This window comes from Protopterus annectens, chromosome 2.part0, assembly GCF_019279795.1.
Source record: "Protopterus annectens isolate FY-2018-M chromosome 2.part0, PAN1.0, whole genome shotgun sequence".
Lineage (NCBI taxonomy): Eukaryota > Metazoa > Chordata > Ceratodontiformes > Protopteridae > Protopterus > Protopterus annectens.
In genome coordinates, this window is record NC_056728.1 from 225883812 (window position 1) to 225908811 (window position 25000).

A 25000-nucleotide genomic window follows, 5' to 3' on the forward strand; every position below is an offset into this window, starting at 1 on the left:
AAAAGACATTTTTGTCAAATAAGGTCTTTGTAAGTAAATATTTAACAGTCAGAAAACGTGGCAATTTCTACATTGCCTCAGGATTCCCTTATCCAACTAGCTGGTAGTGGAGATAGTGTGAAAGGCCATATCCATGGCTACTAGGGTTGCCACCTTTTCAAATGCCAAAAGTGGGACATTTTTGGTACAAACTTCAAATTTTGCATGCCAAAACATACCCATGGCCAGTACAAAGGACAGAACTTCACTTTTTTGCCTAAATAAAAGCTTATTCTTGTAGCATTTTAGTTGCTTATTCTGTTTCTTATAACATTTAGGTGTTTCAGATACAGAATAACTGTTTTATGCAACTATTACATAAAATGTAAGAAATAATGTTGCCCTAAAATCTCAGGACATTTGCCATTTTTACAATTTTTTGCAGGACACAACTGCTCAAAGAGGGACTGTCCCTCGTAAAGTGGGACAGGTGGTAACCCTAATGGCTACAGACCCTTTTTTATTGATTATTATATATATTTTTTTATTTTTGTATATTTTTCCCCTAATAGATTTGTTCGTTTTTCAATTGAATTGTACAGGTTATAGGTCATATTAAAGGTGGGAAAAGTTTGAAATTATTTATTGTGGTCTCATTTTTTTATATTACAAAAACTTGACATTTTAACAGGGGTGTGTACACTTTTTGTATCCATTGTATATACTGTGTGTGTGTGTGTATGTATGTAAGGATATATATATATATATATATATATATATATATATATATATATATATATATATATATATAATGTGTGTATATCCGCTTCTAAATCCGCTTATGAGCGTTTTTTTCTGACTATACTACTCAGCAACAGCTCCTTGTGGTCCTGCAGAGTGGTGCTAGCAGCAGAGAACTAGTAAAAGTGACTACTTTCCAGATTGAAGTATATTTTTGCTGTTTTACCTGTGCGACCTTCTTTTCTTGCTTTAAACAAAGTTTTAACTGCTATATTACCTGTATTTGGTGTTTTACATTATCTGCACTTAAGATACAGTTTGTTTAAGTTTGTTTGTTTAATTTAACTGTCAAGGCTACCCACTAAAGTGCGCTAGCCTGTGCATTTGATATACTGTTGTTTCCTTGCATTTTTCTGTAGTTTTCTTACAAAAAAAACAAAAAAAATCCTTGTTTTCCCACCTTTCCTCGACTAGAATAGTCCATTATACAGGCTTTGCTGTATTCTGGACTTTGGGATAGTTCCTGTGTTGCCCATTGCCTTACTTGGATAGAAGGAAGTTTCTTTGTTCACCAGTGGGAGTGGGGAGCCTTGAGCAGCCTATCTGTCCCTGAAGGAGTGACCTCAGCACAAGATCTTGTAGTAATTGGTCGTTTTGGACCATTTCTAGCTCTTTTGAAGTTCCCTGTTTAAAAATCCGCTTTTGCGTGATTGTGCGCTTAGCGCAGCGGCATTTAAACAAGTTTAAACTATTTCTGGCTTGCCAAGTCTGCTCTTCAGTTTTTCCCTTAAAACAGCTCTACTTTCAATATAATCAGTCTATTCTCTATTTAACAAGCCCAGCAATTGCTTCTAAAGCTTTTTTTCAAAAGTAAAGCACTCTTAAACTAAAGAAAACACTACAACAACCTACAATCCCCATGAGTACCCATTTCCCTTTTAAGTCCTTTCTGACTCAGTTACACAGCAATCCCTTACACTGTTCTAGCATGTCGAGTGGTAAATTACTGGCGTCCTCTCCAGTTCAGCTGGTTAATCTGGGAATCTTGAGGCAATGTTACAACTGCCTCATGTACACAGACAACCCTCTCCTCCCAACAAATACAAATACATGTGAGAGATGCAACTATAGAGCCAAACTGGAGGCTGAGCTCTCTTGACTCAGGACTGGCAAGACCAGTCAGGAGGAAAAGGTAACCACACACACCACAAACCCAGTCTCACATAGACCTACCACAACTGCAAACCAAACACACAAAGACATACTCGGAGGCTCTAATTAAAAATCTACCAAAACAACAGAGGCTTCCAAAGCAGACATCCAAGAAACCACCACCTCAAAACACAGCACATGCAACACATATTTCAAAGTCAGTGTGCCAAACAGTCACAACCCTTAAGGCCAAACACCATGCCTGATACACTTGTAATAGGTGACTCTATAGTCAGACACACTGACGTCCCGCTCACCAGACTGAACAAGGAGAGGGTAATAGTAAGCTGCCTGTCGGGCGTTAGAATCTGCCACATAACACAAACACTCGGGTCACTCCAAAGCAAGTACAAATATGACTCCGTCATTGTCCATGCCGGCATGAACAACCTGAGACGTACCTCCCTGGACTACATGAAAAGAGACATAGAGGAGCTCTCCGATTATGTAGCCCAGGCCGGTATGACCCTGACCCTGAGCAGCATCTTACCCTCACCGAGAATGATGCCACAGTACAAAGACAAGATGATCAGCTTTAATAATTGGCTTAATTACTGGTGTCATTCTAGGGGGATCCAATGTCTGTCTGCCTGGGATGACATGCTTGACGAGCCACGCTGCTTCGCAAGGGACGGCTTGCACCTGTTACCCCTAGGCTTCCGGATATTGGCAAAGGCTCTTGCCACCCCCATAGTGCCTTTTTTAGGCAAGGCTCAAAAGACCAAACCCACCTCCCTAGAAAACAAAAGTGGAAAAAACTAAGGGTAATGCTGCTCAACGCCAGAAGTCTAAACCTCAAGATGCAGGCTCTCGAAGCCCTCCTCAGTATGGAGAGCATTGATGTCTGTGCAGTGACTGAAACCTGGTTCAAGGCTCCTGAGAGCACCCCAGCAATACCAGGTTATACCTCATATCATGCATTTCGGCCCCAAAACTTGGACCAAACCACAAAGGGTGGGGGAGTGTCCATATTCATCAAAGACACCCACATCTCCAGGTTAGTGGCAACGCACGGGCATTGAGACCATCCATGTGCAACTAACCGTAGGCAAAACTGCCCTACAATTTGTAGCATGCTACAGACCACCCTCTCAAACTCAGGAACCCCACTCAGCCTTCCTGAAGAAACTGGAGAATATGAATGTCTCACCAAATACCATCATATTGGGAGACTTCAACTACCCAAACATAGACTGGGAGCATTACTCAAGCCCAAACACCCTAGCCCAAAGGTTCCTAGAATTCATAAACTCAAATGCGATGGAACAACTAGTCACCACTCCCACAAGAGGAGATAATATACTAGACCTGATCATCACAAACATGGGGACACAATGCTCCACACCGGAAGTATACCCCTCAATAGTGAGATCAGACCACAAACTAATCTCACTGGAAAACCACATCCCACCCCCGCCACAAAAGACCACAGTGAGAAACTTCTCAAAAGTTGACTTTTCACTTCTTAAGATTGAAGTGGTATCATTCAAGCCCCCTGGGCCAATGGAAACCACATCCCACACTGCTGAATCCTTTATAAATGCTTTCTACGGATACCTCCAAGAATGCATGGATCATGCAATCCCAAATAAAACCAAGACCCTTTCCACCAAAGGCAGGCGTCCTGTCTGGTGGACCCCAGCCATAAACAGACTTTATAACAGGAGGAGGAAGCTACTACAGGACAGAGCAAAATCCCAAAAAGGGAAGGCATCTCTGATCATTACTAGCAAAAAACTACGATCACTCATAAAATCATCCAAGGCCAACTTTGAGAGAAAAATCGCAAAAGACACTAAAGATAATCACAAGGCCTTCTTTAGTTATGTTAGAAACCTGGGCAGAAACCCCCAGATATGCTCAGAGTTAGTTCAAAATGACAAAAAATACACTGAACCCATAGATATTGCCAACATACTGGCAGACAGGTTCAGTGCAAATTTCTCCACCCCCCCCCCCCAAAAGAAGAAATATCTATCCCAGCTGAATGTAGCCTCCTTGACATCTCAGATGTCCAGGTGAGAGCCGCCCTCTCCAAAGCTAAAAACACAGCATCAATGGGACTAGACGGTGTCCCGGGTTGCGTGCTACATGAACTTAGAGGAACTAAACTCGCACATAAGGATGCTGTTTAATCTTAGTCTTACTACAGGATATGTACCCAAAGAATGGCGTACAGCAACAGTGGTTCCACTCCACAAAGGAGGTGCTTCTATGGACCCAGGAAATTACCGCCCCATAAGCTTGACGAGCCTGGTCTGCAAAGCTATGAAGAGGATCATTATGGAACTCATAAACAAAGACATTGTGGACCTACAGACACTTGATCCTACCCAATTCTGCTTTGTTAAGGGCAGATCCTGCCTTTTGAACCTGGTCGACTTTTTTGAAACAGTCACTAAAGCCATCGATGAGGGTAAGGCAGTTCACACAACCTACCTTGACCTTGCAAAGGCCTTCGACACAATACCCCACTCGGGCATCATAGACAAGCTCATCAGCTTAAATGTAAACCCATATGTGTCAAGATGGGTTGCAAACTGGCTAAGGGACAGAACCCAAAAGGTCAGAATTGCTGGAGCCATGTCAGATTCTAAGCCAGTCAGAAGTGGTGTCCCACAGGGCTCAGTCTTCGGACCCCTCTTGTTCGGCATTTATTTTTCAGAGGTACAAGCAAACATAGGAGGATTGTGGCTGACAAAGTTCGCAGATGACTGCAAACTGGGTGCCATAATTGATACTCCAGCGGACACATACATCCTCCAGAAAGGCCTCACAGAAACGGATAACTGGTGCCAGAGCCATGACCTTAAACTGAATGCCAAAAAATGTATAGTCATACCCTTTGGGAAAAACAAAGTACCCACAGATTACCACATATGTGGTAATCCATTAAGTACTGAAGAAGTAATCAGGGACCTAGGGATCCAAGTTGACATTGACTTCTCATTTGACACTCACGTTGCCAAAGTGGTTAGGAAGACCTTCTACCTTACTCACCTTATCATGAAAGGATTCACATCTAGATCAAGAGATGTCATTGTGCCCCTATACTCTTCCCTTATCAGGCCCATGATTGAGTAAAATGCCCCATTTGGTATGTACCTTACCCGGCACCTGCAGCAGCTGGAAAGACCTCAAAAGTACCTCACCAAGAGGATCAAGCGTCTCAAACATATGTCATATGCTGCCAGTCTGAAGAAACACCAGCTCTATTCAGTGACATACCGCCTACTCAGAGGAGATCTATGCCTGACGTACAAGGCCATGTCCAATCTGGAATTAATGGACATGCTCCACCTCAAAAAATCCAAATCCATCAGAGCCACGAGAGAAAGAGATTTGAACCTCAACACAGATATGAATAGGACATGCTGGAGGGACAGATTCATAACTCAGAGGCTTCCCACACTCTGGAACAGAATCCCAGTCCATGTTAGGCAGAGCCCCTCACTGACTCTTCAAGAGAAATCTTGACGAGTGGATGGGAGATCGTAAGTTTACCCCATTGGTCATCTCTGTGTCACTACTAGACAGAGGCACAGTAAATTAAACCCATAATCATCTGGTCATGCAGTCAACACACCCACTGGCTTCATAAACGTCCCAGGCAGATATCTATCCAATCCCCACGACACACCAACCCACACACACACACACACACAGACACGAGACAAGAGACAAAGAGACAGGCATGGCATGGCATGGTATATGCAGGGAGAAGAGTGGAGGAGGAGAGGAGAGGAGCAGGAAAGAGAGAGAGAGGAGAGAAAGAGAGGTGGCAGGGCATTGACATGAGACAGATGACATGAGAGAGAGAGAGAGACAGAGAGAGAGAGAGAGAGAGAGAGACAAGAGAGAGAGAGAGAGAGAGAGGAGACACACGGAGGAAAGGAGCCCATAGAATGGAAAAGAAGGAGAAGGACACAGAGGAAATGAATATGGAAATGGACCAACGGAAAAATGGACTGACAACACAGAAATAACGGAAATAACGAATGGAGAACACAAGGAGGACCAGCACAAGGACCATGGAGAGGTGGAAATAGGAAGGAAAGGATGGAATGAGAAGACAGGAATGGAGGAAGGAGACGGAGGAAAGGAGGAAAGACACAGAGGAATGGAAGGAAAGGAATGGAAGGAAGACATGGATGATGGAATGGAGGAGGGAGCCCAGTGGAGAGGAAGGAGGAAGGAAGAAGGAAGGATGGATGGAGGAAAGAAAGAATAAATGGACAAAGAAGAAAGAATATGGATGGAAGGATGGAATGGAAATGGAAGGAAAGGTGGAAGGAAGGGAGGAAATGGAGGAAGGAATGGAATGGACAGTGAAGAATATGGAAGAGGGGAAGGAAATGGATGGACAGGAAGGAATGGAATGGCCGGAAGGCATTCTGGATATTCTTCTGGGCCCATTTATGCAGTGCTTCTGCATATCAAGGACCTTGTCCCTATTGATATGAGTAGTTATATTTGATGGTATTCCTAAGGAAGGCTATGGGCATGTTGGTGTTGGAGCTGAATTCTACAGCTAGCAGTTAAGGTTCATAGGTAGGTATTAGGCTATCATCTCTCAGGGCCTGTATAAGCCTTACCAAAACCAGGCTGCAAAGAACTACAATACATAAAGCTCTTTAAGATGGCCCCTTGTTAACTTGATTTTACATTTTTTTATGTTTTGTTTGTTTTTTTTGCTCGCTAGTTTTATCCTGTCTGGTATTTTGAGTTTCTGTGTTTAGTGTCTTATGATACATCCTTTGCCGCCAGGTCTGTGATTGTGCAAATTTTGAGTTTTCGCGACCGGAAATAAACTGGATTTGAAGAATGTGTTAATAGTATTTAGTAAAGCAAGCAGCCTCAAGATTTGTGATGGCTGCTAGTGGTATTCAATACCTTCAAAGAGATCCAGCTAAGTGAATGTCCTGCCTTTGAGGAACCATGTATCTGGAAGTTGTGTAAATGGGAAATGCCGCAATAAACATGTGCTACCGGGTTCAGACTCTTCAGGCATTGGTACAGAAACCCATTCGCCACAAATTCAAAGATCAGAACTTAAGATTGCTCTTTATCATTGAATGGGATTGTTGTTTCATTGAATTGTGCGGCCCCTGATGAGACATCTGCAAAGATATTTGGTGCTTATTTAAAATTTTGCTGGCTTGTTTCCACCTCTCATTAATTCAGAACTGCCGGATTGTTTAAAATGTCTTAATTCGATTTTAATGAATATTTACTTCATTTTCTGACTTTATTTAATGGTAATACATCCATCATAAACGTGGCATTGCCTGCAAACATCCTGTGGAAATGATGGTTACTTTTCTTAGTGTAGTTGTTATGTTTCTTAGGAAAGTTTGATTTTGAAGTTCTACCGAATTCAGCTCAGTTGGAGAAACTCCAGCCACAACAAACATTATAAGAGAGGCTAGTATATCTCTTTATTTTAATATTTACAATTTACTTCGTTGGTGACAGTGGACTTAAGGAGTAAGGCTCAGTAGGTTTATAGAAGGTGACAAAGGAGCACTGGTCCTTCTGTATATATTTGTGTAATGCGTAATCGCTGTGGAGTGGTCATGCAAGCTAGTATGTAGATCTTTGGTGGAAGGTCATCTGGGAGATGGTTAACCGTAGAGTGGATTTCACATAACTCATTTAAACGGGCATGTTGGTAAGTGTACATTTTATGTATGGAGCTCATCAGTCCTTGTCACAAAGTGTTTTAATTCTAAGTAGTTTTGTATTATTTATTACAGGTTGCCTTTTCAGTTTGATTATACTTTGCAATAGTGGTATTGCAAGCGAAAGCCAGTTCTCAGCAAGAGGTTTTTCCTCCTGCCCGATTTCAGCTATTGCAGGAGCGCCCTTCTCAGTATTCCGTACGTCCTCCCCGGCTTCCGAAAAGCCCCAAAAGACATGCTTTGAATGGACGCGTTGAAGGTTGATGTCAGGCTGGCAACTCGCACCATAAAATCGACTGCCAATCATTAGCTGGACCAGAGTTCCGCTGGTATTTACCCCTTTAAAAGACGCAACAAACAACTGGTGTGTGTGTGTGTGTGTGCGTATTTCCGTGAGAGAGAGAGAGAAAGAAGTTAAGGGCGGTATGATGTACATGCGACTACATCGTGCTCAATCTGTATGCATACGTCCATCTATATATGTGTGTGCGTGTTATACAAACAGACAATCTTACTTCATATAATATTAATTTCGTTAAAATTACAATAGCGCGCCATACGTAAGGTAAAAGAGTCTCTTGGGAGCTTGTTAGCCATCCACTCAGGGTGACATAAAGGTTTCACAACCGGTTGAGTCGGTCAGCAATGCTCGCTGGGTATTGTTCGCGAAGCTTCCTTGGCCAGGTCAAGTAGGCAGGTGAAATCTCATCCATTGCTTGGTGACCTTCAAAGAAGTCCAGCTAGGTTGAGTGTAGATACCCTTGACGGCAAAGTCCGCTCGGGTGTAAGGTCCAGGTCTGGGGTTTCCTTTGCGTCATCATTTATCCTTATACGATAATTCTTCCGCCATAAGGCGACTGCATATATCCTATGCCCGCAGTTTCGATACGCTGATAGTGTAGTACCTCTGTCACCAGGATGCGTAGTAGCAAGCAATCAGCTCCAAAACCTCACCTTATTTTGTACCAGTTGAAAGTATTCAATATTCATCCATATGTATTTATAGTGTCTAAATGTACATTGCTTAAGGAAATGCAGTCACAAAATGTGGTATTTTCCGATGTTTTAAAATGGCAATTTTGTTTCGGTGGCGGTCTATTCAACGGCATAGTTTTACATTAAGTTGTTGCATTAATTTTTCCGTTGTCAGAAGATTCCCAGCTGTTGTACAGGGTCCTTGGGTAACTCTTACGTTCCCTGCCCTCTAAACTGGGATTTCCTCACTTCTGTCTAACTTCTGGATTTGCAATCGTAATTCTACACTGGAGATATGTAGAGAATCACCTAAGGTTCGAAAAAATGGCTGACAGAAGATTTTATTTTTCAAGTGATCTCTTCCAAACGCTGGATGGTACGTCATATAAAGCCCAAACACAGCTGGTTTAAATAGTAACGCGGTCTTCACTGTTTCTGTATTGATTTCGACAATTCAGACATTGTTGTTCCTTTGTTTGAGGTTTCTCTTCAGAAACCGCAGTAGTTTTCCTTTGAATCATTTAAAGCCACATTTCAGGGTTTTGATTTATTTGTAGATCTCTCTACATTTTTTTTTTTGTTTTATTACTAGGTATGGTGTTGGAACTTTTACCAAGAGTTTTGGATAAGATGAATCCACTTCTCATTGAGTTTGTATGTATTTTAATTTGTAGTGGTACATCAGCAGTTATGTGCATATGTTGTGGTGCTGATGTTCTTATTGGTGTAAGTTAACTTTGAAACCAGCTAGTTGTGCATTATAACATCTGTAGTCTGAGTGGTCATCAGCTGGTTAGCTGCACCCTTAGTAGATTACGAAATTCACTTTTCTGTCTTTCGTGCCTTGAAAATGAAGAAGCTGGTGTAAATGCAATACCAACAGCAGTAATGCAATTTTATAAAGAGACATTATTTTGTTTCTAAAATCAGTTGTTTAATGACTATTTTGGTTACCTTTTAGTGTAGTGTAAGTCATATATTCACACAGAGTCAGAATTCTTCAGATTAAGCTTGTATGTTAGATTTCACCAAACTCTACCAAGCATATGATAGGAACCGCTTATAGGAATTCGTTGTTTCGAACCCTCACCCAGAGAGATCTATTAGCTGAATGCACTGGTGCAGCCTGGAGATGCTGCCCAAACTCAAACCCGGCAGCCCTTTACAGTGAAATTACATCTTTAGTATGTAGTTTGCTTTTTGTAAACTATGGAAAGATTATCCCAACTTAGGCAATTCTTTGTATTTTTATTTTATTCTCGTTTTGTTTTATGTTAGTTGCTGCTACGCTTTTCCCTTTCACTGGTAATTATTTTATATGTTCTGGTAAATAGCATATACGGCACAGTGGTGCATTTTGCACCATGCGTATATATTTGCACGACAGTTCTTCTTCACATTTCACAGGAAGTACTTTGTTTTGGACATTTTCATCTTGGAAACAAATCCTGGAGTTGCGTAAATATCCTAAGATCTCTAGAAGAATAAAATTCATAATAGTAAAAAAAATGTCAGACATATTCCTGTACCGGTAGCGTCCTACTGCTGCACAGCATGCACCACAGCTGACAGGTGACACCTGCGGTCAGTCGCCAGTGCTGTGCTGCAGAATGTCACCATACCTGTACTGTGTCATGCCATGTATGTGATGTCTCTGTCCACTGTAGCCTGTGGCACCGACCACAGGTGTCAGTATATGTGGACATGTGTCATGCATGTAAAAACAACGTACATCTGGCTCTGCTCCACAGGTTTACACGTAGAACTTCTCTACTTGCAATCTAAACTGTCTGTTATCTATCACAAAAGCTCAGCACCTGCTCCCACAGTATTCCTACATAGGTAAAGTACATGTATACTAGACGGAGTACTACACTAGCCTAGAATCCCCTTGAGTACCCACTTCCCTATAGGTCCCTTCTGACCCAGTCACAACAAACGCATTCACGCTCTGGCATGTCGAAGGGTCAATTGCTAGCGACCTCTCCTGTTCAGATGGTGAATCTGGGCATCCTGAGGCAATGTTACAGGTGCCTCATGGACACGGACAAGCCGCACCTCCCCCACTAAACATGATACATGTGAGAGATGCAACTATATAGCCAGACAGGAGGCTGAGCTCTCCCAAACCACGACCGGCAAGACCAAATGGGAGGGGAAGGACACCACGCACACCACAAACCCAGTGTCACATGGAACTATCACAAATGCTAAACAAACACATGAACACACAGACATACTCGGAGGCACTGTTAAAGTACAGGAGCTGTTTTCCCTTGCCTTAGCAAAGTACTTTGCAATTATAGGCTGTTTAGTGCCCATGATTAATTACTCCTTATTAACAAGGAGGGTTGAGTGCCTGCATCAGTTTAAGGCTTCCAGTGCTTTCCAGCAGGTATTAGAGCAAGTGCTAGTCACAGGGTTGCTTAAAGGCAAGATGAAAAATGGTGTATCCAGTGCACTAGATAGATGTGGAACATAGGTAAACTTAAGTTTTACCTGTCTAAAAATTAGGTTTTAGTGGAGAGTCACTATGCTTTTAAAAACAGCAAGATAGATTGAAGGGGTGGTCACTTTTGTATTCTGGTACTATGGAATACAGTAGGATGGCCAATAAATTTAAAGAGTTGAGCAGGGAGTGATTTCACACAAATGATAATTTTGTGCTTACTCACACAAACCAGCGAAAGCAGAGAGAAAATGAGATATATGGTCAAATTAACATAAGAGGCAGGCAACTAGAAAGACAGTGGTATTTAAGAACACGACAGTAAGTGAGTGGGTGGGTGGGGAAAAAATTTCTGCCTGACTCACAAGAGACAACTGATCCTTTGTTCCATATGACTATATTTTGTGCCTGTTCTACTGCCATAATTAAGTTTTCTTCTAAATGACTATAAACCCTGTCCGCATCAGTTCCTGTGTATAGTTTATGCATCATCGGAAGCCAAATTATTGGTCTATAATTTTTAGGGTAGCTTGCATTTTTAGGGTAGCTTGCATGTTCACTCAAGTAGGAACATTGTTTTGCCTGTTAGGTTGGTGTCTGTTTTGGGTGCGCATATAAATAGGTTCATAGGTGTGTACTAGGCTAATGGCCCTGCAGCCTTTACAAGGCTAGCCCATAGAAGTGCACTGGCATTGTGTCACCTGGCGTTAGTTCCCAGTGCCTCTATCAAGTAGAGCCACTGGCGTTCTTACTCATGGCTAAATCTTTGTGCAAAGATGTTAATACTTTTAACCAAACATTAGGTACTGCATCTGGGAATGGGGTTTTCCAGTTCGATGCTTTTCTTAACTTTGTTTCAATCTCTGGCTGTTACTTCATTCCATTTCATATCCTGCACCTTTAAACTTCTTATTCTTTCTTTTACTTCTTCTATCCATTTAGCATCTTTGTTATGTTCCACAGGATTTCCATAGATACCGCTCCAAAATGTTATGTTCCACAGGATCTTCATAGATACCTCTCCAAAATGTATCTGCTACTACTTTTTGGTGGTCTTTTCAATTCCTTTACCTTATTCCCAATTCTTTGTAAAAATTTTTTTGGATCATCAATAAATTGCTGTCCTTTCTCTCCTGTATGCCATCTGTGTATCTTCTAAGTTTTCATGCCTGTGCTTTCCAGAATTTTTAGTTTATTTGCGATAGTGTATGATATATCCTGATCTGTTCTAATACTGTGCATTGCTTTAATCACATCTGTCTCTCTTAGTATTTGTTGATCTGTTCCCTCTTCTATAGGCTTCTAAGAGTGACACTTCTTGTCTTAACTGCTTTATAGTTTTCTCTGTTTGATACTCAATTATGGTATTCGATTTCTCTCCTTCCTTTCACCCACTACCCTATGAACTTGGTGTAAAACCTGATCAGTTATTAATTTAGCAGCACAATAATATATCCTGTTTACTTCTATTATATCACAAGGATCTCTACGGACAGTCCTAATTACTGCATTCATATGTTTTATCAGACTTCTAACTTTTTGGGTTTTATTGACCTTCTGCAGTCTATTTCTCTCTTTGATCTTAATATATCCATCCATGTCTATTAAATCAAGAAACTCTTCTCTTAGCTCATTTTCTCCCAAACTGAGGGCACATCCCTTGTTTTCCATTTCCTGTGGGCATTCTATAGAAAGTTCTATATTATCTTCCTGTGGCACCTTCTCTTCAATTTCATCCTGTGCTGTCTGTTGCTCTGTCATATGGGAACTCACTGGCCTATCACTCCTCAACATTGTCAGCATCAGTTTCCACAGTTTCCTGTTCCTTTCCTTCCTGTCTAGCTTCAGGTGAATGTTTATACTGGTTTCCTGTGGAAGGCTCCAAAATATCTTGATATGGCACCTGACCTGTTGCTTCCTGTTCCACTGGCTTCCCTTTAATTTGGATATCCAGTGCTCCATCCTGTTGTGGTGCTTTTTGCATTCAATTTTCTACACTGAATCCTTCACTTTGCAGGTACTCCATAACCTCAGTTTCTATTTCTTTAACTTCTCCATTACTAATTTCCTTTTCTACCTTTCCTCTTTGTCCTCTTATTTTTTTGTATTGTAAAAATGTCCGTGTCTTTATTCCTTTGCCTATATTTCTCTTCAAATATCTTTAGTGCTGCTCTTTTTGCTTTGGCTAGTTTTGCTTTCTCCTTTGCATAAATATTACACTATATTAAATCTTTTATCCCATGTCCTTATTTCTTCTTCAAATGTTTCCTGATCTTCCTGTTTCTCCTTACTTTGGGGACTCGCTCCATCCTGCTGTGATGTAACCTGTGTTAAACCTTCTACACCAAATCCTTCACTTTGCAGGCACTCTATAACTTCAGCTTCTATTTTTTTACCTTCTACTTTACCAGTCATTTTTTCTATATTCCATATTTGTAATATTATTTTTTCATTGTAAAATTTTCCATATCTGGATGACTTTGCCTGTATTTCTCTTCAAATATCTTTGGGGCTGCCTTCTTTATATTGATTAATTTGGCTTACTCCTTAGCATAAATATTGCACCATATCAAATCTCTCTTTTTTTTCCCCATGTCCATATTTCTTTTATAGGTTCATAGGTGTTTACTAGGCCAGTGACCACAAAGGCATTTTTAAGCCTAACCATGCATCCCAAATCTCTGACAAGTTCTGATACCCTTGATAAGTGTAAGCATGGGCCTGGGAGATATTTTTCAAATATCTCTAGGTTTTGTTTAAATATTTGCACTTCCTCAGATGCTTCTTTTTCCAAACAGATCAAAGTTTCTTGAGCTATATACTGTTTTACACAAATCTGTTGTATTAATGAACACAAATTTTTATTTGAAGCTTCGGACATTTTTTTCTTGCAGAAGTATTTTTCTTTCTTCTAATTTCTCTCAATCATTTTGCATACCTTGTGTCTGGAAATTCTGGGCTTTTTGGATAATAGTAACAATACATAATTTCTTTCTTACCCTCAATAGTCCACTCTATCGTCTTTATGGCTCTTCTTTGAGCCTATCAGATTTTTGTGATTTTTGTGGACTGTTACTTCCTCCTTTGAAATGTGCCAAGTTATCTGATACACATATGAGTGTGGAGCTATCAGCATATTGTATTATGGAAGTGTGTTGTGTGGATCAGTGGAGGGTGCTGGTGTGTCAAAGAGGAGGAGACCAAGGATAGAGCTTTGTGGTACACTGGTGATGACTGGGAAAGGGTGTAGTGCCATTTTACTGACTGATACCTATTGGACAAGTACCTTTTGAAACATAGAAGGGTGCTCTGCGATAGACCTAATATGTACAGTTGAAGTAGAATGTTTGCTGTGATAAACTGTGTTGAGGGCTTTAGACAAGTATAGAAATAAGGGGGAGACTAGTTTGGCATTACCTCTACCTTTCCTAACAGTATCTATAAGGATTAGAAGTGCAGTGTTAGTACTATGGGAGGTATGGAAGCCATGTTGTCAAGTATTTCATAGATGGTGGGTTTAGCATGACGATTAAGGTCTTCCCTCATAAACAGAGCACACAGTCTGAGTCTGAATTCAGGGAAATTGCCCTACTATTCTCCCATGAAGCACAGATCACTGTAGGTCTAAGGTTAGTGATGTCCGTTAAACTTCCTACTTTGATAATATGTGATTGTTTCCAAAAAAAGGGAATGTGGGATTCCTACATTGACCTTTTTATAATGACTGAAACAGGCTGACCAATGCTTTTGGCTGCAATTTTAAGGTTCTCAGTTGGAAGGTCACCAGCTGAAGCTGAGCATAGTTTGAGTTTGAGTTGTTTTATATAGAATGAGGGCACTGGTTTGAACGTGAAAATGGACGTAGTGCTGTATGGCTATTTGGCAGGGTTGGGATCAGATGTGGGAATCATTGGTATCAATGAAATAAGAGATTAATTTTATTGCAGGTTTGAGTGACAAGTTTTTGGGAGAGGGATTAAGGGTGAATTTTTGACCAGGATCCACAATTCCTTTAATAGATGACTAGTAGAAGAAAGGATCACATGTGCCTCTGATACAAGAGGTTTGGGAGGTCACTTCTTAGAAGTTCTAGCTATGCTGGAGTTTTCATTTTGTTTTTTACTGATAGGTTTTTCGGTGACCTTCTCACTCATTGTTTTAATAGATGACTGGAATCTTTTAGGGTTGTGTTAGCTATTGTTCAGAGTATTGTTCTACTATATTTTTTGCCTTCATTTATTTGCTTTTTAATACAGATGTGGAGCATTCTGAAGTTTGAGATATTGTGATGTTTTGTATTTCTACTGTTTTTTCAAGACTTTTTCTTTATCCAGCATTATCATTCTTCTCTTTCTGGCTAGCCAAATTGCATTATTACTGTCTTCCTTCTAGATGTAAGGCTATTTAGGAAAGTTGCATTAAATTCATTTAAAGCATCATTTAAGGGTAGGATTTTACAGTTAAAAGATAATAGGGTAGTAGTGCAGCTGTCTGAGTTAAACTTGGACAGGTTGCATGTTGCTTTATAAATATGCCATTTAAGTGGATGTGTCAGATGTATGGTTTAATTTCTCAAAATCTTTTGGGTTTCTAATACTGCTATGGGAATAGACCCTTTTCCTAAGCCAGGTATGGTTAAAGTTCATGAAGTTAACATTGTTTCAATCTTTGTTATCCAAAAGTGCTTTTCGTAGCACCCACAATGGGCCCAGAATTGATTACTGCAATTCATACAGAGTTATATTTTTGTGTAGCATATCTAAAAAAATAACAGTAGGGTTTGTTTGTTTTTTTTTTTTATTCAACCTATTCCTCCTCTTCCTACTACTATTGGAACTGTATGGGCATTTTTCCTCCATATTGTTCTCGTTTCTGCCTGCAAATCTTGATATTTTAACTTTGTGTCTTACTGTGTGTAAGACACTGTGATGACAAGATTTAGCAGTGGCAATGATTACTTTTGTGTTTTTTTTTTCATGAACTACTATATCTGGCGGTCTTCCATCTACTTTTTTGGACTGTTGGTAATGGCTGAGCCAATCTGAAGTACACTTCATCACTCTCTATAATACTATGGGATTCCTGTTCACCATTCTTAGGGACACTGTAGTGCATTATGGTAAGTGGGAGGAGCTTGAGACTATGATCCAAAATCTAGAAAATGTGGCTGAGTGAGATCCAAGACCCTTCAGCGAGGAAGAATGAAAATGGACAACACAGATGGAATGTTAGGATGAGTACATAACTTTTTTTTCCCCTAAACTGGAAGATTTCTTTCCCCAAAGTGAACTTGTCTGCCCAGCAAAAAAGTAGCATAAAGCAACCATCCATCCTTGTAAGCCTCAGAAGAGCTTGCTGTTTGATCACAGGAAAGGTCTGTGTTTGCTCTTTTGAATCTCACTGATGGCTTAGACCCATGGAATGTATCCTGAAGCTTTGGAAGCTATCTGACTGTTATAGCCTATGGAAAATATAAAACATATAGTTAAAGGGACACTATCTCGCTTCTAAAAAGGATCCCTTACCTCTGGCCAAAACGTAAATATTGCCTCCCACCCTCTTAACTACCTCCCATTTTTGTGACATCACAGTTAGTCCTTGCCCACATATCTGTTTTTTTTTTTCCGTCTGTAAGCAGTACGTACTGATCCTGTTTTGCTTCCCGTAGGAGACCTCCAATGTTGCAGCAATAGTTCCATCTAATTTGAAAAGGTAGCATATTTTTTTCACCTAATTGTTGCAGCGATTGGGCTACACAACTTTCAAGACAGCATCAGGTCCCCAAAACCTTACCAAAGTCCTTTGACGTTTACGGACAACTTTTATCTTGAAGGCAGGTATCAGGACATCAGAACAATGCAAACAGAGCACCTTGCCCACAGATAAAAAATACTATTTTTTTATGTCAGCAAGTGATGTTCCTCTATAAAGTAAACACTAGCGATCGGCTGTCTAGAAGAGCCGATCGCCAGTGCTTACAGATGTATGGGTGCACTTCACTTTTTACTAGTATTCCACAACAAGCACTGTTACTACATAAAGTAAACACTAGCGATCGGATAGTTAGAAAAGCCAATCGCTAGTGCTTACAGAAAGGTGCATCGCTCCCTATCTTCTCTGATCTTCAAAACTCTTTTTATGTTGTTTGTGAAAGGCAGCAATAAGCCCAATATACAGGAAGTATTTATTACAAGCTGGCTGCCCAGAGGAGTCCATCTGTGGTTCTTAAAAAGATACGGCTGCTCTTTTGCTGTTTTTCCTGGTAGTTACCTAATAGCAACAAGTGTTTGTTGTTATATAAAGAAAAAAAATAAGAGGACCGGTGATCCGCTGTGGCGACCCCTAACCAGGAAAAAAGTCAAAAGAAAGACTAGCATACCTGTCAACTGTCCAGATTTTTGCCTCATTTCTGGGTTTGTTAGCGCCCACAATTTAAAAAGAATTTGAGTCGAGGCTGATATGAAAAATGGATGTGAGTTAAAAATTTATTGTCGTGGAGGTACTAATTATGTTTGCAGGTAACTAGCTAAGTTAGGGCTCATTTTTAGTGAGGGTTCATAAAGTGTCCTTACGTTTGAACATTCGTGGAGATGGTAACATATTGGCACACTTATTAGAGAACAAGTGTATATATGCATAACGTGTATATGTGTGTGTTTGTGTGTATATATGTTTCTCTGTATATATTTGTGCGTGCATTTTATATATAGTTTATGTGTATGTGCATATGTGTGCATATTTATAGATGTGTGTGTTAGTAACTTTGCGTTTGTGTATGTATGTGTGTATATACGTGTGTGTGTGGATATCCACACGCATACCCATACAGGAATAGTTGTATGTGTGTATTTATATTTATATATATATATATATATATATATATATATATATATATATATATATAACATACACCTATTCCTTTAGTATCGTTTGGATACACACACACCTACACACACACACACACACACACACACACGTGTATCTCATTCCCTCTCTCTCTCATATATATATATATATATATATATATATATATGAATATAAATATATACGTATCTGTATTTATCTATATCTATATATATATATATATATATATATATATATATATATAAAGAGACAGGTATAAATGAGTGTTTATATACGTGTGTGAGGGGGGGTGTAAGACGTTTGTGTGTGTGTGTGTGTGTGTGTGTGTGTGTGTGTTTATATATATATATATATATATATATATATATATATATATAAATGTGTGCATGTGAATATGTGTATACGTTCATGCTTGTGTGTATGTACGTGTATATATTTATATACATACAAGCATGCATGTTCAATATTTGTGTGTGTGTTTGTGTATATGTGTTCTCTTGATTTAATTTCACCAACTCTTTTGGGATTCTAATATCATGTTGGGAATTGACCCCATTCCTAAGTCAAAGTATGATTGAAGTTCATGAAATTATTATTGTTTCAGTCTTTGATGTTAGCCAGTAATGCACTTTGCACCGTCTGCAGTGTGCCAGGTATTCACTCCTACTGTTCATACAGAGTTGCATGTTGTTAACTTATCTAAGTATGATTGTAATTTATTTTTCTTAAGACCCATTGCTCCTGCTAGTATTGGAACTGTCTTGGTGTCCTCCCTCTACATTGCCTTCATTTCTGACTTTGTACAAAAGACACTGTAGTCACTGGGTGTCCCTTTTCAGGGACTACTATATCTGACTTTCTCGCATCTATTTTTGGAACTGTTGGTAATGGGTGGTCCCAGGTGATATAAACTTCATCGTTTTCTATAATGCTTTGTGGGTCACATTTCCAGTGCTGCTCAGCTACTTCAGTATTATAATGTTTGTACAATGCCCAGTGCAACAGTCTTGCCACCTTATTATGCCTTTCAGTACACAGTTATTCTGCCATTAGTGTATCACACCCAGCAAACAAGATGTGTGACTGTTTCCAGTGCTGTTTTACTGAACCTGCACTTGTCTGTTTCTCCCACATGTTCAATGTACTTTGTAAACCAGCATGTAGGTAGTCCACTATCTTTATCCGCCAATATTAAGCTTTCATCCTCTGGTTTAAATTCAACTCTCCTTAACAATTTCTGCCTTCGGACCTGATCAACATGAGGTTGTTACAAGAATTTTCTGTAGTTGCAACTATATTTATGCATTTTCTACATTTCTTGCCTTCTCATCTGATCCTTCACCTTATATTCTTTATTTTCTTTGTTGGCACATTCACTTGCTGCCTGATTTTTATCTACTTCTGGTTTAATTTTCATTCATGCTTAACACCAATATATAGTTTTAAAGCATCCCTCAAAAAGAAGATGAGAAGTCTTTACACTTTGCTGTTGACAGGGAGTCAAGTTGTAGCCCTCTATTCTTTTAGTGAGGAATCTCTGTGGATGTTCCAGTTGTTGCATCTGCGTGGTTAGGTACATACCAAAGGGACATTGTACTCAGTGCTAGGTCTGATAAATGCTGCATACCGTGGAACAATGACTTCCTTGGACCTAGATGCCATACCTTTGTTTATAAGTTGCACAACATAGAATGATTTCCTCGTTACTGTAAATGTGATGGTAAAAGGCAAAATTACTATGTGTGTCCCCAATTTCCGTTTTGGGTCAGCTGTTAGTGGTGTGTCATCAATATGAGTGTTAATAGGTGATGAATGACTTCCAGAAGGATACTGCTATGCATTTCTTGGAATTTAGTTTTACTCCATGGCACTGCCACCAGCTGTTTGTGTGTGTCAGCCTTTCCTGGAGAACATTATTTATTTATTAAAGTTTGATGACAGGGGAAGTCCACTGGGCCATAAAGAGCCCGTTTTCAGGGGAGAAAAGCTTCAAATATTGCAAGTTACATACTAAATGTTACAAAAGAATAACAAAGATTTGTACAGAATGATTTAAGCATTTACAGAAATATAATACATTATGTAATAAGCTTTTTGTGAGTTAACATTTAAACAGAAGGTTACTAGCCCTTTTGGAGGTTGGGTAAACAGAACATTTGCAGAAAAAGACATTTTTGTCAAATAAGGTCTTTGTAAGTAAATATTTAACAGTCAGAAAACGTGGCAATTTCTACATTGCCTCAGGATTCCCTTATCCAACTAGCTGGTAGTGGAGATAGTGTGAAAGGCCATATCCATGGCTACTAGGGTTGCCACCTTTTCAAATGCCAAAAGTGGGACATTTTGGTACAAACTTCAGATTTTGCATGCCAAAACATACCCATGGCCAGTACAAAGGACAGAACTTCACTTTTTTGCCTAAATAAAAGCTTATTCTTGTAGCATTTTAGTTGCTTATTCTGTTTCTTATAACATTTAGGTGTTTCAGATACAGAATAACTGTTTTATGCAACTATTACATAAAATGTAAGAAATAATGTTGCCCTAAAATCTCAGGACATTTGCCATTTTTACAATTTTTTGCAGGACACAACTGCTCAAAGAGGGACTGCCCCTCGTAAAGTGGGACAGGTGGTAACCCTAATGGCTACAGACCCTTTTTTATTGATTATTATATATATTTTTTTATTTTTGTATATTTTTCCCCTAATAGATTTGTTTGTTTTTCAATTGAATTGTACAGGTTATAGGTCATATTAAAGATGGGAAAAGTTTGAAATGATTTATTGTGGTCTCATTTTTTTATATTACAAAAACCTGACATTTTAACAGGGGTGTGTACACTTTTTGCATCCACTGTATATACTGTGTGTGTGTGTGTATATATATATATATATATATATATATATATATATATATATATATATATATATATATATATATATATGTGTGTGTGTATATCTGCTTCTAAATCCGCTTCTGAGTGTTTTTTTCTGACTATACTACTCAGCAACAGCTCCTCGTGGTCCTGCAGAGTGGTGCTAGCAGCAGAGAACTGAAAAAAGCGACTACTTTCCAGATTTAAGTATATTTTTGCTGTTTTACCTGTGCGACCTTCTTTTCTTGCTTTAAACAAAGTTTTAACTGCTATATTACCTGTATTTGGCATTTTACATTATCTGCACTTAAGATACAGTTTAAGTTTGTTTGTTTAATTTAACTGTCGAGGCTACCTACTAAAGTGCGCTAGCCTGTGCATTTGATATACTGTTGTTTCCTTGCATTTTTTTGTAGTTTTCTTACAAAAAAAAAAACAAAATAATATCCTTGTTTTCCCACCTTTCCTTGACTAGAATAGTCCATTATACAGGCTTTGCTGTATTCTGGACTTTGGGATAGTTCCTGTGTTGCCAATTGCCTTATTTGGATAGAAGGAAGTTTCTTTGCTCACCAGTGGGAGTGGGGAGCCTTGAGCAGCCTAGCTGTCCCTGAAGGAGTGACCTCAGCACAAGATCTTGTAGTAATTGGTCGTTTTGGACCATTTCTAGCTCTTTTGAAGTTCCTTGTTTAAAAATCCGCTTTTGAGCGGTTTTGCGCAATTGTGCACTTAGCACAGCGGCGTTTAAACTATTTCTGGCTCCGCCAAGTCTGCTGTTCAGTTTTTCCCTTAAAACAGCTCTACTTTCAATATAATCAGTCTATTCTCTATTTAACAAGTCCAGCACTTGCTCCTAAAGCTTTTTTTCAAAAGTAAAGCACTCTTAAACTAAAGAAAGTACTACATCAACCTACAATCCCCGTGAGTACCCATTTCCCTTTAAGTCCATTCTGACTCAGTTACACAGCGATCCCTTACACTATTCTAGCATGTCAAGTGGTAAATTACTGGCGTCCTCTCCAGTTCAGCTGGTTAATCTAGGAATCATGAGGCAATGTTACAACTGCCTCATGTACACAGACAACCCTCTCCTCCTCCCAACAAATACAAATACATGTGAGAGATGCAACTATATAGCCAAACTGGAGGCTGAGCTCTCTCGACTCAGGACTGGCAAGACCAGTCAGGAGGAGAAGGTAACCACACACACTACAAACCCAGTCTCACATAGACCTACCACAACTGCAAACCAAACACACAAACACACAAAGACATACTCGGAGGCTCTAATTAAAAATACCAAAACAACAGAGGCTTCCAAAGCAGACATCCAAGAAACCACCACCTCAAAACACAGCACATGCAACACATTTCACAAAGTCAGTGTGCCAAACAGTCACAACCCTTAAGGCCAAACACCATGCCTGATACAGTTGTAATAGGTAACTCCATAGTCAGACACACTGACATCCCGCTCACCAGACTGAACAAGGAGAGGGTAACAGTAAGCTGCCTGTCGGGCGCTAGAATCCGCCACGTAACACAAGCACTCAGGTCACTCCAAAGCAAGTACAAATATGACTCAGTCATTGTCCATGCTGGCGTGAATGACCTGAGATGCACCTCCCTGGACTACATGAAAAGAGACATAGAGGAGCTCTCCGATTATGTAGCCCAGGCCGGTATGACCCTGACCCTGAGTAGCATCTTACCCTCACCAAGAATGATGCCACAGTACAAAGACAAGATGATCAGCTTTAATAATTGGCTTAATTACTGGTGTCATTCTAGGGGGATCCAATGTCTGTCTGCCTGGGATGACATGCTTGACAAGACAGGCTTCCGGATATTGGCAAAGGCATTTGCCACCCCCATAGTGCCTTTTTTAGGCAAGGCTCAAAAGACAAACCCACCTACTTAGAAAACAAAAGTGGAAAAAAACTAAGGGTAATGCTGCTCAACGCCAGAAGTCTAAACCTCAAGATGCAGGCTCTCGAAGCCCTCCTCAGTATGGAGAGCATTGATGTCTGTGCAGTGACTGAAACCTGGTTCAAGGCTCCTGAGAGCACCCCAGCAATACCAGGTTATACCTCATATCATGCATTTCGGCCCCAAAACTTGGACCAAACCACAAAGGGAGGGGGAGTGTCCATATTCATCAAAGACACCCACATCTCCAGGTTAGTGGCAACGCACGAAGCATTGGAGACCATCCATGTGCAACTAACCGTAGGCAAAACTGCCCTACAATTTGTAGCATGCTACAGACCACCCTCTCAAACTCAGGAACCCCACTCAGCCTTCCTGAAGAAACTGGAGAATATGAATGTCTCACCAAATACCATCATATTGGGAGACTTCAACTACCCAAACATAGACTGGGAGCATTACTCAAGCCCAAACACCCTAGCCCAAAGGTTCCTAGAATTCATAAACTCAAATGCGATGGAACAACTAGTCACCACTCCCACAAGAGGAGATAATATACTAGACCTGATCATCACAAACATGGGGACACAATGCTCCACACCGGAAGTATACCCCTCAATAGTGAGATCAGACCACAAACTAATCTCACTGGAAAACCACATCCCACCCCGACCACAAAAGACCATAGTGAGAAACTTCTCAAAGCTGACTTTTCACTTCTTAAGATTGAAGTGGTATCATTCAAGCCCCTGGGCCAATGGAAACCACATCCCACACTGCTGAATCCTTTATAAATGCTTTCACGGATACCTCCAAGAATGCATGGATCATGCAATCCCAAATAAAACCAAGACCCTTTCCACCAAAGGCAGGCGTCCTGTCTGGTGGACCCCAGCCATAAACAGACTTTATAACAGGAGGAGAAAGCTACTACAGGACAGAGCAAAATCCCAAAGGAAGGCATCTCTGATCATTACTAGCAAAAAACTACGATCACTCATAAAATCATCCAAGGCCAACTTTGAGAGAAAAATCACAAAAGACACTAAAGATAATCACAAGGCCTTCTTTAGTTATGTTAGAAAGCTGGGCGGAAACCCCCAGATATGCTCAGAGTTAGTTCAAAATGACAAAAAATACACTGAACCCATAGATAATGCCAACATACTGGCAGACAGGTTCAGTGCAAATTTCTCCACCCCCAAAAGAAGAAATATCTATCCCAGCTGAATGTAGCCTCCCTGACATCTCAGATGTCCAGGTGAGAGCCGCCCTCTCCAAAGCTAAAAACACAGCATCAATGGGACTAGACGGTGTCCCGGGTTGCGTGCTACATGAACTTAGAGGAACTAAACTCGCACATAAGGATGCTGTTTAATCTTAGTCTTACTACAGGATATGTACCCAAAGAATGGCGTACAGCAACAGTGGTTCCACTCCACAAAGGAGGTGCTTCTATGGACCCAGGAAATTACCGCCCCATAAGCTTGACGAGCCTGGTCTGCAAAGCTATGAAGAGGATCATTATGGAACTCATAAACAAAGACATTGTGGACCTACAGACACTTGATCCTACCCAATTCTGCTTTGTTAAGGGCAGATCCTGCCTTTTGAACCTGGTCGACTTTTTTGAAACAGTCACTAAAGCCATCGATGAGGGTAAGGCAGTTCACACAGCCTACCTTGACCTTGCAAAGGCCTTCGACACAATACCCCACTCGGGCATCATAGACAAGCTCATCAGCTTAAATGTAAACCCATATGTCACAAGATGGGTTGCAAACTGGCTAAGGGACAGAACCCAAAAGGTCAGAATTGCTGGAGCCATGTCAGATTCTAAGCCAGTCAGAAGTGGTGTCCCACAGGGCTCAGTCTTCGGACCCCTCTTGTTCGGCATTTATTTTTCAGAGGTACAAGCAAACATAGGAGGATTGTGGCTGACAAAGTTCACATATGACTGCAAACTGGGCGCTATAATTGATACTCCAGCGGATACATACATCCTCCAGAAAGGCCTCACAGAAACGGATAACTGGTGCCAGAGCCATGACCTTAAACTGAATGCCAAAAAATGTATAGTCATACCCTTTGGGAAAAACAAAGTACCCACAGATTACCACATATGTGGTAATCCATTAAGTACTGAAGAAGTAATCTGGGACCTAGGGACACAAGTTGACAGTGACTTCTCATTTGACACTCACGTTGCCAAAGTGGTTAGGAAGACCTTCTACCTTACTCACCTTATCATGAAAGGATTCACATCTAGATCAAGAGATGTCATTGTGCCCT

At 40.3% G+C, this 25000-nt stretch overlaps 1 protein-coding gene across 1 annotated transcript in view; it reads left to right on the forward strand.

Moving 5' to 3' along the window:
• DBR1 (debranching RNA lariats 1) overlaps positions 1 to 25000 on the forward strand; it is a 585557-nt gene that overhangs the window by 99927 nt on the left and 460630 nt on the right. Inside the window, exon 3 of the mRNA XM_044060681.1 lies at positions 7434 to 7469. Within this exon, the coding sequence (XP_043916616.1) occupies positions 7434 to 7469 (36 nt within the window). The remainder of the gene's footprint in view (positions 1 to 7433; positions 7470 to 25000) is intronic.